The following is a 14,736-nucleotide window of genomic DNA, read 5'->3' on the forward strand; positions in this document are numbered from 1 at the left end:
CTCGGCTTTACTCCTTGTTTTCGTTTTCTCCCCACCGCACCCACCACCACACCTTCCTCCCTCTTCTCGCCACTCTCTGTTGATGTCGTTCCACCGCCGGCTTTCGTTGGCACTGCTCGCGCTGGTCCTCGCACTGGCCGTGCTCGTGCCGGTCTTGGGCTCCACTAAGACCCAGACCCAGGGCTCCGATGATGCGGCACCCCTCGCTGGGTGGAGGCTTCGCGACCACGAAGCCAACCACACCAGCAACGGCACCGAGCCCGACCCGGACCACGACCACGATCACGACCACGGCAACGGAACGGAGCATCACCACGAAGAGGAGGCACTCCATGAGATCTTCGCCATGTTCGATCAGGACAACGACACTCTCCTGAGCGAGCACGAACTCGAACTCCTCCACGCCGCCATGTTCCCCGAGTTTGGTACCCCACTCCTTTCCGTCATTCTCTCTTGGTCGACATCTTCGGTGGGCCAATTTTATTCTCTGGAATGCTTGGAATGCTTGTGTTGCGGTTGGCCAACGGACAGGACCTGGTATCTAATTATTTTTCCACAGAGCACGACCATGAGCACGACCACGACCACGACCACGGCAACGAGACGCACTCGGACGGCGAGGAGGACCACGACCATGCCCACAACAGGCGTCAGCGCATCGGCGCCATGATACGGCAGAAGATCTCGGCGTCGTCGGGCAAAGCGGGCAGCGGCGGGTTGGGAGCCGCATCTGCCGGTCTCACCACCACCACCGAGGGCCACTCGGCCGAGCGGGCCGAGGGTGGGGTGGGTGGGGGTGAGGGGGCGGATGCGGGGGCGGCCGCAGCTGGGATGGACAAGCGTGAACTCACCGAGGCCGAGTTTGAACTGTATTGCCTCACACCCGAGGCTCTCTTCACCGACTACGATGCCGACGCGGTACGCACAGTGTCGATTGCTTTAATCGTGTCGTGTGTCGTGTCGTGTCGTGTCGTGTGCCATGCGCATGTCTAATCAGTGAGATGAACGGTTGGGAAATCAGGATGGGTTCCTTAGTGAGGAGGAGTTTATGACGATGACGCCCCAGCTGGTGCTGATGGTACTCAAGGGCTGCGGCGAAGCCCACGCGCACGAAGAGGAGGCATGTGCACATACCCCGCATTCCTCTGAATTGTGTGAAATTGCCTGCGTCTTCTTCATTGAGAGCTGACTTCATCGTACCATCCGTCCAGGTGTGCGTTCCTCCTGAGGAGTGGGAGTCGTGGTTGGCAGGACTGGGCTCCGTTGCCATCATCTGGTACATGTCTTGCACGACGCCACCATATGTCCAACTATGATGTGTTGGTTGTCTCACCCGCATCGATCATGTAGTTTGGTGTCTCTGATTGGAATTGCCCTCATCCCGTTCACGGTGAGCCAGAAGCACAAGATCATGGGCGAGGTACGTTGGCCGCGTGGTGTCACCCACCTATCCCCTGCATTGGTCGATGAGACGAGGCAAAACTAACATCCCGGCCCCCCCACACAGATCCACAACCTCGTGGTGATGCTTATGATCTCCTTCGCCGTTGGCGCTCTCATCGGCGATGCCGGTACGCGCTCTCGTTTGGCTCTGACAGTGTCGTGTGTTTCGTGTCGTGTTGTGTCGTACATTGTGCGAGTGTTGCATTGGCACGGTGTGACTCACCAAATCACCGTTCAGTGTTGCATTTGATGCCGGAGGTGCTCGAGGTCCACAGCCACTCGGGCGGCGGCCACGACGAACACGCCCACGAGGAGCACTCCGCCGAGGAGGACGACCACGACGTACGCTCTCTGCTCTGTTCCACTCCGCTCAGCACGACCAAAAGAATTGCGCTCACTTTGTCTCCACCACACGCATCCAGGACAAGAGCTATCTCGAGCCGTTGGCGCTGGTGCTGGTCGGCGTTTTCTTTTTCTTCTTTATCGAAAAGATGCTGCTTCTCGTGCTTGGCAAGGAGAGTACGTGCCAGCCCACTCCCAACCGCGTGCACTGTGGGAGTGAAGTATCATCATTGACGCCCTGCGCGTTTTGTGTGTCGTGTGTGTCGTGTGTGTTGTGTGTGTTGTGTGTTGCGTGCGTTTTGTCGCAGTTCAACATGGCCACGGGCTGCAAAAGGAGAGCAGCAACAGCAGCGATGACGAGCTGGAGATGGACGAGGCGAAGGACAAGGCCAAGGCCAAGGAGGACGCCGAGAACGAATGCGAGGCGTGCGACGAAGATGATCTCCGCCAGAGGGCCGGCTTCAAGGGCCGCATTCGCCGCTTCGGCTCCAACCAGGTGGAGCTCATGAAGACCGTCAAGACCTACGGCTGGCTCAATCTCATCTCCGATGGTACCGCCCCGCCATCAACCACTCCCCCAATCGCCCTGCTGTGTGCTCTGATTGTGTTCTGACGCGTGTCGTGCTGTGTCGTGTGTCGTGTGCAGTGTTCCACAACTTCGTGGACGGTCTGGCGATTGGTTCGGCCTACAGCCAGAGCCTGAGCATGGGCCTGAGCACGAGCCTCGCCGTCGCCTTCCACGAGATCCCGCAGGAGCTGGGCGACTACGGCGTGCTCATCAAGGCCGGCTTCACCAAGCCGTGGGCGCTCGCGTTCAACTTCATCACCGCCTGCACGGCCTTCCTGGGCGTCATCATCGGTCTCGGCGTCGGCCGCGCCGTGACCGACGCCAACAAGTGGATCCTGGCCTTCACCGCCGGCGGCTTCTTCTACATCGCGCTCGCCGATCTCATGCCTGAGCTCAACTCTCACGTACCTTGCCTCCTACTTGTCGTGCGTGCGTGTCGTGCGTGTCGTGTTGTGTGTCGCGTGTGTCATGCTTTGGTAAGAGGCTCACATCATCATCGCATTGTGCAGCCGCGCAAGGGTTGGATGGGCTTGCTGGACGTGGGCGTCCAGTTCTTCGGAGTCCTGCTGGGCTTTGGCATCATGGCCATCATCGCCGTGACCGAATCCGAACACGATTGCTGATTCCCGTCGTGGCCAAGACCGCGAGCAGCAGGGAGTACCGGGCGTCAAACAGAGAAGAGCACATCTGCCCTGCTCCTTTTGGTCCGCAATTGAACTTTCTTTGCAATGTCACCGGCGTCACGGTGTCATCCGCTCAGCTGTGCGCGGAAAGAGAGACAGGTAGCGGACGTTGAAGAGGTTGAAGTACGCCATCAGCAGCCGCTCGAGTCCGATGGCGCATCCCGCATGAGGCGGCGCTCCGTACTGCAGCAACTCAGCAAGGGCCTTCATTCCCACATGTACACGATGTGAGTGTGCCTTGTGTCGTCTGTCGTGAGCGTGAGGCCGCACCTGTGTGATGCCAGGGTTGGTGCCGCGTTCGAGCATGCGCGCATCGTGAATGCGTTGTGCTCCCGAACCCACTTCCTCATGTCGCAGGTAGACCTTGAAGGCGTTGACATATCTCTGTCATGATGCGTCCAGTGAGTGTCATTGTTGGTGTTGTTATTGTGGACTGGGCAGCGCACCGGCTCGTGCGGGCAGGGCATGACAAAGCGGGACGTGCAATTCGAGGGGCTCTTGTCCACGATGAAGAAGTCGACCCCGTACTGCTGCTTGACCGCTCGCATCAGGCGCCGGCGCTCGTCCGCGTGAGTCACGAGGTCGTCAAAGTCGTCTAGCACATGCCGCCTGAGAAAGCGGTCCGTCAGATCACCGTCGGCCGGCGCGTTGTTGAGCAGCGCGATGGCCTCGCGGAAGGTGAGCCGCAGCGTCGGACGCGCATAGACGAGCTCCTCCGCAGTTGGGTACTGCGCCCGCACAGCGGCCAGGTCGTCGGCATGACGCGACTTGAGCCCGTCAAATATCCACACGAACAGTTCGTCGACCACATCCACTGCCTGTGCATGTAACGTTGCCCCTGTGAGTGCGTGTGTGTGCGTGTGCGTGTTGCGTGTTGCGTGTGCGTGTGTGCGATTGTATACCTCGTGGTAGTGCTCGTTGATGGCCATCTCGAACTCGAGGCCGGTGTACTCGTTAAGGTGTCGGTGCGTTGTGGCGGCGTGCGCACGAAACACCGGGCCGATCTCGAACACGCGCTCAAAGTCGGCGCAGATGGCACCCTGCAGGTGGAGCGACGAATGGCCCAGGAACGCTTCATCTGAGTGTGTGCGGCGGTGCGTGTTGCGTGTTGCGTGTTGGAATGGTAAGTCTAGGGAGTACAGAATCAACCATGGTGCACGCACCGTCAAAGTAGCGCAGCTTGAACTCGGGGTGTCCAGCCGAAGGCGCGGAACGTATCCTGGGGGTGTGGACCTCGATGAACCCCTTGGCGAGCAGGAATTCGCGGAAGAGCTGACACACGCCTGAATTGATCTTGAACAGGGCGCGGTTCGCTGGCGTCTGCCCATCCGGCTGGTCAGAACACACACGACACACACATGACACACACCACACACACCAAGCAAAGCGTACTCTGAGGTCGAGAACGCGGTTGTCCCACTTCACACTACTCGGGATCTTGAGTCGGTATGAGCGCTGCAGCTCGTGTCGAAGCTCGTCCAGCTTCGCTTCCATCTCCTTCGTGTCGCTCGATTGCGCCTCTGCTCAGTGGGGTTGTGCCGCATAACAAATGAAAGTTTCACGATTGAGCGTCATGACAGCCATCGGTGTGTCGCGTCGGTGGTCGTGTCGTTGGTCGTGTCGTGTCGTGTCGCTATGTGTTGGCGTGGTAATTACTCAGGGACTGGTCGAGCGCATCCCGGGCAGCGGCGATCTTGGCTTCGATCTTGTCCACCAGCAAGTCCTTGCTGTGTGGATCGAAGTTGTGAAGGCACGAAGCCTCTTCGATGATGAAGGGTAGTTGCTTGACGGGCCGGCTGATGATGGCGATGCCGCGGACGGCCAGCTCCACGTCCTTCTGCGTGCACCCCTTGATCGTGGCCCCAGGCGCGACCACGTCGGCCTCCACCTCGACCAGCGACTCCAGGCCCGCCCTGCACACACAGCACACACGACACACGACACACGCACGACACGCGATTCTCAGTTTGAGTGGGGTGTGTGCGTGTGTGTGTTGTGGATCGATGAGATGCTGGAGAGCAGAACCGGCCGACAAGTTTAATGGTCTCGACGGGGATGGTCTCGCTCCGAGCCAGCACGGCCTGAACGGTGCACGTCTCCTCGCGCAGAACCAGGAACACCAGCTTGTTGCCTGCACGCACCGGCAAAAAAAGTAATAAATTCAAGTTGAAAAGATGGTGTACTCCAAGGCAAGGGGCATGGCCGTACCCCTGGGGCGAACGCAGTGGAGGCGTGCACGCACGAGCACGGTCTGGCCAACGCGAGTCCCATTCACCTGGCATACCGGCAACCTCCTCCACGGCCCGTTGGCACCATCCTCAGCAACCTGTGAAGAATTGCAGAAGTCAGCCATGGCAGACGCGCCGACAGCAACTCAGTAGTGCCAGGAACACACCGAGAGTGGTGGTGGAGGACCCCCTGCTTCTCCTTCTTCACGTTCCATGCTTGCACCAATACAATTAATAAAATTTATTTGTTATTTATCATTTTCTTATTTGTTGAATTATTTCTTTTTGTCCGTTCAAAGCAGCGAATTAAACAGTTGATTTGAGTGATTGCGAGTGGCGAGAAAAAGAAATCTTCAGATGCAGGCGCCGACGCACCCCGAGATTGCGAAGCTGCTGACGCGCAAGCCGCGCGTGTGCATCGTGGGCGGCGGCTGGAACGGTCTCTACGCCCTCAAGTGGTTCGTCGAGGAGGGACTCGACGACGTCGTGCTCTTCGAGCAGACCAACTCCATCGGCGGCGTCTGGGTCTACACCGACAAGCCCGGTACGCTTCACTCATCCAACCGCTCCGGAGCGCTCTCCCCTCGCTGTATTTCTTCTAACACTGTGGCCACCCGTGTGCGGTCATGCGTGTGCGGCGTGTGCGGTTGGGCGCAGGCGGATGCTTCAGGAACACCAGGGCGACGGCCTCCAAGTCGTACCTGCACGCCAGCGACTTCCCGATGCCCGAGAGCTTCGGCCACTTCCCGACCCACACCGAAGTCCTCGACTTCCTCAAGGTACGCACCTTTTTTAGTTATTTATTTATAAATATTGTTTGGTATGTGAAATAACAGCATATTCTTTTCTTTTCTTCTCTTTTCTTTTCTTTTGCCAGGACTATGCGAAGCACTTCGAGCTGTACCCATACATCAAGCTGCAGCACAAGGTCCACAAGGCGCGCAAGACCAAGGACGGCCAGCAGTGGAAGGTCGTGGTCATGCCCAACCAAGAGGAGGAGCAGAACGCGGGCCTATCTGGCGGCGCCGAGGCCGAGAAGGAGGTGCACCACTTCGACATCCTGGTCTGCTGCTCGGGACAGCACCAGGTGCCGCGCGAGACCCACCTCGAGGAACCCTTCACTCACTTCACCGGTACCGCACACACTCACGCTTCTCTCGCACACTTTGGGTGGCGTTATTGACTGAGCGATGTGTGCGGTGTGCGGTGTGTGCGGCGAAGGCGAAATGATGCACAGTCACTGCTACAAGTACCCTACGAAGGCGATGAAGGGCAAGACGGTGCTCATCGTGGGCGGCGGCGAAAGCGCCAGCGACGTGGCCGAAGTGTGCGAGAAGGCCTCGCGCACCATCCTCGCCATCAGGTCGGGAACCTGGTTCCAGGACCGAACCGTCGGTGCGAACCAGCCGGCCGACATGGTGTTCACCAAGCACCAGCGCCTGCTGGGATTCTCCGACTTCCAGAGCTGGCTCGTCTGGATCGGTAAGTGTGTGCGTCGTGTGCACTGTGTGCGCAAGCAATCACTGAGTTGTCGTGTGTGCAGGACGGTACGGGATTATTGAGATGATGTGGGGCAAGGGAGGCAGCGGCATCAAGGAGTGGCAGCCGTCGTGCGCCTACTTCCACGGCTTCCTCAACAAGAGCCGCGACATCGTCGACAAGGCCGCCCTCGGCAAGGTGGTGGCGCGTCGCGGGATCGCCAAGATCGAGGGCAAGCGCGTGTGGTTCACCAACGAGTCCAAGCCCGAGGACGTGGACCTGATCATCTTCGCCACGGGCTACCTCTCCAATCTGCCCTTCCTCCTGCCGGCCCACAACTTCCGCTACAACGCCTACAAGCTGGTCTTCGATCCAAACGACCCCACGCTGTGCTACATTGGCAGCGCCAGGCCCATGATTGGTACCGCACACGCCGCACACGCCATACACGCCGCACACGCACATGATGACCTGTTATGTGCTGTTGGCGCAGGTTCGATTCCGGCGTTAGGCGAGCTGCAGGCGCGCTGGGCGACGAAGGTCTACACGGGCCAGGTGTCGCTGCCGTCCACGCCCGCCATGCTGGCGCAGATGGAGGCCGACAAGATCAGGCACAAGCGGGTGTTCCCGGCCGATGACCACCACCTGCCGCAGCTGGTCAACCACTGGGAGTACTCGGACGAGATCGCCTCCTACTTTGGCGCCAAGCCCGACCTCGTGCGCTGGTTCTTCCGCAACCCCTTCAGGTCAGTCGCACAACACCACACCCCAAAACTCTCGTGCTTTTCTGACACCTCACACACGACACACACGACACACACGCACACCGCACACGCACACAATAGATGGTGGACGATCATCAGCGCACCGTGGAGCGCGCACATCTACCGGGTGGAGGAGGGAGGCAAGGTGCGCGAGGAGGCCATCAAGAACATCGAGCGCACGTGGCTGCCCAATCACTACTCCTTCAACGCCTTCAACAAGGCCATGCTCGCCTTCGACATCTACGTTGCGCTCAACGTGTTCGGCCTCTTCTGCCTTCTCTACGTGTACCTTTTCCTCTGGTAGGGCATGGTGATTACTCGAAAACAACGGCAGGTTTTCGTCACAATTGTTAACAAGTGTGAGGAACACGGTGAGAAAAAAGGGTTGGCGGAGGCGTGTGGTCCCAACCAGAACCCATTCAACAGCTGTCCCGACTGGCGGTGGCGAGTGTAGGGGCCCGGATCAAGCTGGGGAGCAGTGACAATGGTCGTAGTGAGAGGTTCCATGGTGCAATCGGTAGCACGTATGCTTTACACGCATAAGGTACTGGGATCGAAACCCAGTGGGACCAATGTCTTTTACGGAACAGGCTAAACAGAAGAAACACAGTGAACAAAACTGCCATTCTTGGCTGCTGCTTGTTGTTCTTGTGGTGTAATTTTTAAAGTGTAATTTTTAAAGGTGAGGGCACCACACCAGTACACAGAGAACTAATCAAGGTGAAAGTGCTGCAGAGTGAGAGAGAAAACAGCATAATAATGGCCTCTGTTTGTTGGTTGAATTTTGTTGATTTATGTCCAGGTCAAACTCTCTGTTACTGAGCAATAGTTTTTGGTGGAAATAATGGGCAGGGCTTTGGTGAACATGGAATAAAATTTCAGCAGAATCTTGGGACTGTTGATGTTGCCCTCTTCAATGAAATCCAGCATTAGTTGCTGGCTTCCTTGATCTCTCCTATGGCATGATTCCCTGCCAAGCCATGTTGGAGTACACTTGCACAAGACACAGCCTGAGGAAGCAGGTCTTCATTCCTCTCTGTGCCAAGAACTTCAAGTGGGATAAGATGGTTATTGGCAGGGAGAGCCTGGGGCAACATCTCTCTCATGCCCTTCCCAGTTCTTCACCCATGACACACACAACACACACAACACCTTCACAGTCACCTGTCTATGCACCTTCCTGGACAAAGCATGATTGTGTCTGTTGTTTGTGTGCTTTTGTGGGTCCAATTGGAGGTTGTTATGCCTCATATCTCCAGGCTTTGCTCTGCTGACATATGGAGCCAGCAAGCTTGAGGAGGGTGTGGCAGAGAGCAGGGGAGTAGCCAAACATGCTCCACCTGATGGCAGTGGCAGTGGTGGTGGCTGCACAGCAAATTTAGGAACTTGTGATGGAGATGCACCATGACATGCTTTATTTTAACCCTCCAAGGCTATATCCCTTAGCCTTTCATAGGTTGCATGGTGTACAACCATCAATAAGAATCAAATTTATCCAATCCTGAGATGTCTTTGCTTTCTCTTGGGTGTAATATTGGCCTTATGAATTTATACATATGCTGACGCTGAGATCACTTATCTGCGCCTAGCAAGCTTCCTACGCCCTCAGTGAATAGCCCTGTTACAGGAAATGGTCGTGCCATGGTGATGTGGATGGAGGCGGGTAGGAGAAGTCGCTTAGTGGGGGCGAGGGCGCTGCCATCGGGGCTGCTGTTTGGTAGTGGTACTGCCGGTGGTGGTGATGCTGGTGGTGGCTATGGTGTTGTGCCAGTGGTGGTTGATGGTTAGTCGCTGGCATGTGCTGGAAGGTCTGGTGGTGGCCGCGGGCCTCCTCTACAGCCGCGCTGCTGGCCGTGTGTGCATTCCACGTTGTCGCCGACGGCGCTGGCGGCTGGCTCCTTGGCCAGTGGTGGGCAGACGACGACGATGGTGATGGTGCGGGAATGGGAGATGGGGAGGACGAGTCGGACGCCGGTGACGAAGAGGAGACGGGCAGAAAGTCGGCCAGCGGCAGCCATTGGCCCAGCTCCTCACCGTCGCGCAGTTGGTCCTCGCGCCAATCGAGCAAGTTCGACAGCACGTACTTGACCTGTTACACGTGCGTGTGCGTATGCGTGTGAGCATGCGTTGCATAACATGAAACACACACACGCACACGCACACACACGCACACACACACACACACAGAGAGAGATTATACATGGCCCTGGGCATCGTAAAAGAATTGCACGTTCTGTTGGGTGCGCAGCATCCGCCCGTCCCTCCGCCGAAACAGCGGAGTCATGAAATACACCACACTGGCCGACATGGGTTTCCTGTTTTTCGGCCGCAACCAACATAGCAACCGTTTAGCTGGCTGCAGGTACTGCGTGTGTATCACATGTGATTGACATTGTCGGCGTACTGATTAATGCACAGGGAGGCGAACTGAGCGGTCAACTTCCGGTTGGGCACGCAGATGTTATGGATCGGCGATCCCACCAGCTCACCCTAAGTTTCGCCACCCACCCACCCACCACCACCACACAGTCAGAGAGCTCGAGCACAGAGCACCCCGCGGAGGGTCCGTTGACGCGTACGCAAGAGTAGGACAGCAGGTCGGCGAACGCGCTGTTGGCGTACAGCAGGAGCGGCGGCGCGGGGTCGTACACCGACCGGAACACGATCACACAGATCGGCCGACTGGTGGTACGCCATTTTTAACGAATGTCAGGAATGTCAGCCGCCAACAATTTTAAAAAAAAATGATAACAGTTAGACAGGAGAGAGTACCTCAGGTCGCGAACGGCAAACGCGTGTTCCGAGACGTTGTACTGGGCGAGGAAGGGCGCGAACCGGCCGACCTCCTCCACGATCGACCGCGAGTGAACCGGTACCAGCGGCAGCGGCACCAGCGTCGAGTGGTGGTGGCCCTGCTCAGCCTCTCCGCTGTCGCCTCCGAGGCCTCTTCGCTGCTGTTGCTGTTGCTGCTCCTCGAAGCCACTGCCGCCGCCGTAGCCGTAGCCCCGCATCTGCACCACCTCATCCTCGTAATCGTCCTCGTCGTCGTACGCGAGCCGCTGTCGCTTACGCGGCAGTGGTCCAGTCGCCTGCCACTCGTTCTGCTGCTGCTGCTGCGTGTGGTGCTGGCCGTGGCTGTGTTGTTGTTGGTTGTGGTGGGGTTGGTTGTAGTTGTGCTGCTGGTGCTGGTACTGGTGCTGATGCTGGTGCTGAATCTGCGCGAAGGCGAGGGACGAGCGGATGTCGGCCTGGGCCTGCTTGGCCTTGACGTCCTTCATCTTGCCCACCACCTTGCGCAGCTTGGTCTTAAGCTTATCGTGGTCCCGGCGCATCTCCCGCATCTCGCCGGCCATCATCTCCACCATGCTCGTCAGCAGGTTGAGCTTGCTCAGCACCTCGCGGTCCTCTCCCGTCGCCCCGCCGTCGCCGCTGCCGGCTGCTGCCGCGCTGTCCGACTCGAGTTGGCCGCCGGCGCCGCCACCACTGCGTGCGCTATGGTGCGGCAGATGCGTGGGTTGTGGCCTCGGTGGACCCTGGGCTTGTGTCGACCGGGCCTGTGGTGTGTGGGCGGGTCGGCCTGTTTGCTGCGGTGGTGACGTGGGCGTCCAGGCCTCGGCCTGAGTCGGCGCCGGTGCGACGGCGAGGGGAGCAGCAGAGGGCGTCTTGTGGCGGTGGTTTGCTTTGCGTGCGCTGGCCGCGTCGGTGGCCACTGACTCTTGCTGCACTGCGTCGTCTTTGCCCTTGCGCGGGCGTCCGCGCTTGCGGAGGGGCACGTCCGAGCACAGGTGGGCACGTCCGGTCTTTTGGCACCGCCTGCACGGCCTCTGCCTGCACCCACCAAAATATGAAAAACAATAATGTGAATCAATACCTGAGGGCATCCTCTACATTTTTCTTGAATTTCTTCAATCAATCAAATGAGGCCGTACGCTTCGCAGGCGGTATGGGATATTCTACAGTAGTTACATGCCAGACCTATGACTGACCCAGGAGATCCTGCATTTGGCCTCGGCTCCGCCCCCTCTTCCATCATCTTCGTATTTTCTTTTCTACTTTTCTTTTAATATATGTCCAATTTTACAGGTGTCGACAGCATCACCAAGAGGGGAAGTGGCTGGAGAGGAAAGCGTCGAGCCCTGGCGTCAGTGGAGCTCTGTTCCCACCGCTGTCGCTGTCGTTGTTGGTGGTGGTGCCGATGGCCGTGGCGTTGCATATGTCCAGCGGCGATAGTGGTTCGGAGGTCGTGGCAGAGGCAGAGGTGGTGATCGAGGAGAATCGATAGAGTTGCGTGGGATCGTCGAAGGGGGATGAAGAGTTCTGGCTGGAGGGCGGGTGGGACGGTACGTCCTCGATCTTGGGCGAGAGCACTTTGACGATCGGCACCCAGTGGTCGAATCCGTAGCTCTCGCCCTCCTCCAGCCAGCCCTCCTCCCAGTCGAGGATGCACATGAGCGAGTACCGAGTCTACCATCCAATACACACAACACACACAACACAATACACAACATAACACACACACACACACAACTCACCACACCACACAAGACGCGTCAGTTCGTGTGCCCGATTGCAGAAGACCGGTACGCGTAGGAGACTGCATACGTTGCCCTGCTGATCATAGAAGAATTGCACGTTTTCGTTGACTCGCAGCAGCTTGCCGTCCTTGCACCGAATGAGCACTCGGATTCGATACATGTCGCTCACCGTCATGGGCGGTCTGATGCCGCGCCACACACACACACACACACACCACGCACGCACACGCACACACACCACAACGTTACGACGGAAAAGCCCCTTAGAGAACCAACAAAAAGCAGTAACCTTGGTTGGCAGTTGACCTTACCTATTGATCATGATTGGCGCCAACGCCCGGTAGTGCTCTTCGTTGACAGCAAACAGCATCGCATATGGCGCACCGATGATATCATTCTGGGTTACACACGCATGACACGCTTGTTACACGGTGGTGGGTGGTAGGTGGGGCGGGTTGTGCCGTACCCAAGAGTATTTAGTGAGACGCATGAAGGCGGGATTGACGTAGGCAAATGCCGGTGACGTATCCTCGAATATCGAAGCCGTCAAGAACGAGCACACGGGAAAACTACATGCGTGTGTTGTTAATAACAGTGCTGTATTGCCGACGGCACACGACACGACACACGACACGACACACACCGCAGTCGTATGGACAAACCTGAAATCGGGCACGGCGAAGGGAGAGGGGATGTTGTAGGGGCCGAGGAAAGGCATCAGGTGTCGGGCTTCCGTGATCACTGGCAGCGACAGCCCGCCATGGAGAACCGAGAGTTCGTAGGAGAAGGAGGAGGCCGGTACGTTGGCCGATGGCGACGTCGACGGTGGTGAGGGCGACGACGCTCCCGTGGACGACCAGGACGAGTGCCGCTGCGCTGCGCCCAGACCAGGCACCTCCATCAGCGCTGAAAGCGGCCTTTGCCCCGGTGTGAGCGCTGTGACTGGCGCACTAAATCGCTGGAGAACCTGCTGCTGGTACTGCTGGAGCTGCTGGTCTGTCGCGCTGTTGCTTCCGCTATTGAAGTAGTTGTTGGCGCTGTCTCGTCGTCGCTTGGCTTCGTCCTCCTCGAGCTGAGTGCGCCGTCGATCGGCGGCGAGCAGGTACTCGACTTGGCTCTTGGTGTCCTGAAGGCCCGACTTGAGCCGCTTGACCTTGGCCCGGAGCCTCTCGTTGTCGCGCTTCACGTCGCGTAGCTCGCCGGACATCATCTCCACCAGTCGCGTCAGCAGGCCCAGCTTGCTGTCGGCACTCATCGGCTCTTCCTCCTCCCTCTGCGGACTCGGCTCCGGTTCTACTCTCGCCGCGAGCTTCTGCTTCTTCTTTTGCTTCTCCTCTGTGTTGTCTGTTACATTGATAGCGCTCATCAGCCAGGCGCAGCGGAAATCCACATCAACCGCACACCTCATCACTGTAATGCGGCGCACGCACCGCTGCGCGGGCTGGTACTGCTCGCGTTCAGGTTGGGTGCCTGTGGGCCATCGGCCGATGATGCACCACCGGTCAGGTGGTGCGGCTGCTGCTCCTGCTTGATGTGTGTGTTGCGGTTCGCGGCATCGGCTTGTCGCCGGGGCTGCTGCAGCGGTTGCTCGTACGACTCCACCACTGGTGGGCCGTCCACGACCTTGGGCGGTCGACCCCGCTTGCGCGAAGGCACATCAGAGCACAGGTTGCCGCGCCCCACCCGCACACACCGCCCACACGGTCGCTCCCTGTCGCCGTGTAGCATCAAAGTGTAAATAATAATAATAATAATAATAATTAGACGTTATATTTGTATTGTTATTTATATTATTGTTGGGTAGATAGCGTACGAGTCGCAGGCGGTATGTGCGACGCGGCAGAAGTTGCAGGCGCGTACGTGCCCCAACTGGCCGCTCAGGTGATGCTGCACCTGAGGGCCGCCCCCGGCCGGAAGAGGCCGTGACGGCGCGTGTAGTGGTTGCTGGTGCGGCGGGTGGGCTGGGAGAGGAGGTTGTGCACCTGGAGGCGTAGAAAAAGAAAGATGATGAAGGCGGTTGGGGGAAAGCTGGGCCAGTGGTGATGGTTGTTGATGGTGCTGGTGGGGGAAGGGGCCGGCGAGACCGAGGCTCGGCAGCGGCACCGGACCCCTCGGCAAATCCATCTTCTCTTCCCACACGCCACGCTGCATCGCGCCCGCAGTCCGCCTGGCTCTTCGCTTGTGTTCACCTCTGTTTCCCAACCTACCGTCCCCCGGTCTTCTCTCTTCTTTTTTTTTCTTTCCCTTTCTGCTGGGCCGCAACGACGTTGCTGAGGAGACTTGACGTCCAGTCAGCCCGCACTTCACCAGGCTACCTATGTAGCCAAGAATGATCGGAATGCCATTTGGTGGACTCCAGACCGGAAAGTCATGGGGAGAAGGGCTGCTTTTTTCGCCTCAGGTGTTGGCTCGCCCCAAAAGGCTCAAACGTTTCACACCATGAAGGAGGAGGAGGAGAGGAAGCTTGAATCACCTGCTGTCGAGGTCGTAGGGTTGCCTGTGGGTCACGATAGCCACAATGTTCTGCTCGACCATGCCCAGCAGCTAATGATGGTGCCACTAGCCTCCCTCCAGGCAGATTTCCTTGAGGAGGTTGGTGGCTTCCTCCATCAGAGAGCTGTGCGGCGATACAGCACTCCTGGCCCATGGCGCATCTCCGTGCCCATTTCTCCGTTCTTGGCTCGGGCCACATTT

At 58.2% G+C, this 14,736-nt stretch overlaps 6 protein-coding genes across 6 annotated transcripts; 3 read left to right on the forward strand and 3 right to left on the reverse strand.

The window, feature by feature from the left end:
• Positions 1-82: 82 nt before the first annotated feature.
• Positions 83-2,976, forward strand: ACA1_100130 (metal cation transporter, ZIP subfamily protein; the record flags this gene model as incomplete). Its single annotated transcript, XM_004335163.1, has 12 exons — positions 83-425; positions 560-918; positions 1,022-1,078; positions 1,212-1,276; positions 1,351-1,420; positions 1,508-1,571; positions 1,682-1,785; positions 1,818-1,895; positions 1,935-1,962; positions 2,094-2,336; positions 2,432-2,757; positions 2,863-2,976. The coding sequence occupies 12 exons, from the start codon at positions 83-85 to the stop codon at positions 2,974-2,976; spliced, it is 1,851 nt and encodes a 616-aa protein (XP_004335211.1).
• A 125-nt stretch (positions 2,977-3,101) lies between these two features.
• ACA1_100140 (aspartyl-tRNA synthetase) lies at positions 3,102-5,165 on the reverse strand (the record flags this gene model as incomplete). The annotated part of the gene is made up of 9 exons (XM_004335164.1): positions 3,102-3,113; positions 3,145-3,240; positions 3,307-3,420; positions 3,483-3,854; positions 3,939-4,114; positions 4,200-4,368; positions 4,429-4,556; positions 4,693-4,949; positions 5,062-5,165. Coding segments are annotated over 9 exons (1,428 nt in total), but the record flags the coding sequence as incomplete, so codon positions are not given.
• Positions 5,166-5,621: 456 nt separating this feature from the next.
• Positions 5,622-7,811, forward strand: ACA1_100150 (Flavinbinding monooxygenase-like subfamily protein; the record flags this gene model as incomplete). Its single annotated transcript, XM_004335165.1, has 7 exons — positions 5,622-5,808; positions 5,922-6,043; positions 6,142-6,397; positions 6,486-6,746; positions 6,808-7,164; positions 7,237-7,489; positions 7,607-7,811. 7 exons carry the CDS (start codon positions 5,622-5,624, stop codon positions 7,809-7,811), a joined length of 1,641 nt encoding a protein of 546 aa, XP_004335213.1.
• Positions 7,812-9,128: 1,317 nt separating this feature from the next.
• Positions 9,129-11,388, reverse strand: ACA1_100160 (uncharacterized protein; the record flags this gene model as incomplete). Its single annotated transcript, XM_004335166.1, is given in 7 exon segments — positions 9,129-9,596; positions 9,708-9,822; positions 9,912-9,997; positions 10,087-10,189; positions 10,280-11,307; positions 11,318-11,331; positions 11,379-11,388. 7 exon segments carry the CDS (start codon positions 11,386-11,388, stop codon positions 9,129-9,131), a joined length of 1,824 nt encoding a protein of 607 aa, XP_004335214.1.
• A 214-nt stretch (positions 11,389-11,602) lies between these two features.
• On the reverse strand, positions 11,603-13,408 carry ACA1_100170 (uncharacterized protein; the record flags this gene model as incomplete). The annotated part of the gene is made up of 7 exons (XM_004335167.1): positions 11,603-11,971; positions 12,152-12,224; positions 12,354-12,439; positions 12,509-12,611; positions 12,705-12,783; positions 12,845-12,913; positions 12,994-13,408. The coding sequence occupies 7 exons, from the start codon at positions 13,406-13,408 to the stop codon at positions 11,603-11,605; spliced, it is 1,194 nt and encodes a 397-aa protein (XP_004335215.1).
• Positions 13,409-14,484: 1,076 nt separating this feature from the next.
• Positions 14,485-14,736, forward strand: ACA1_100180 (uncharacterized protein; the record flags this gene model as incomplete). The annotated part of the gene is made up of 1 exon (XM_004335168.1): positions 14,485-14,736. A coding segment is annotated over one exon (252 nt), but the record flags the coding sequence as incomplete, so codon positions are not given.

This window comes from Acanthamoeba castellanii (assembly GCF_000313135.1).
Source record: "Acanthamoeba castellanii str. Neff unplaced genomic scaffold scf7180000084648, whole genome shotgun sequence".
NCBI lineage: Eukaryota > Discosea > Longamoebia > Acanthamoebidae > Acanthamoeba > Acanthamoeba castellanii.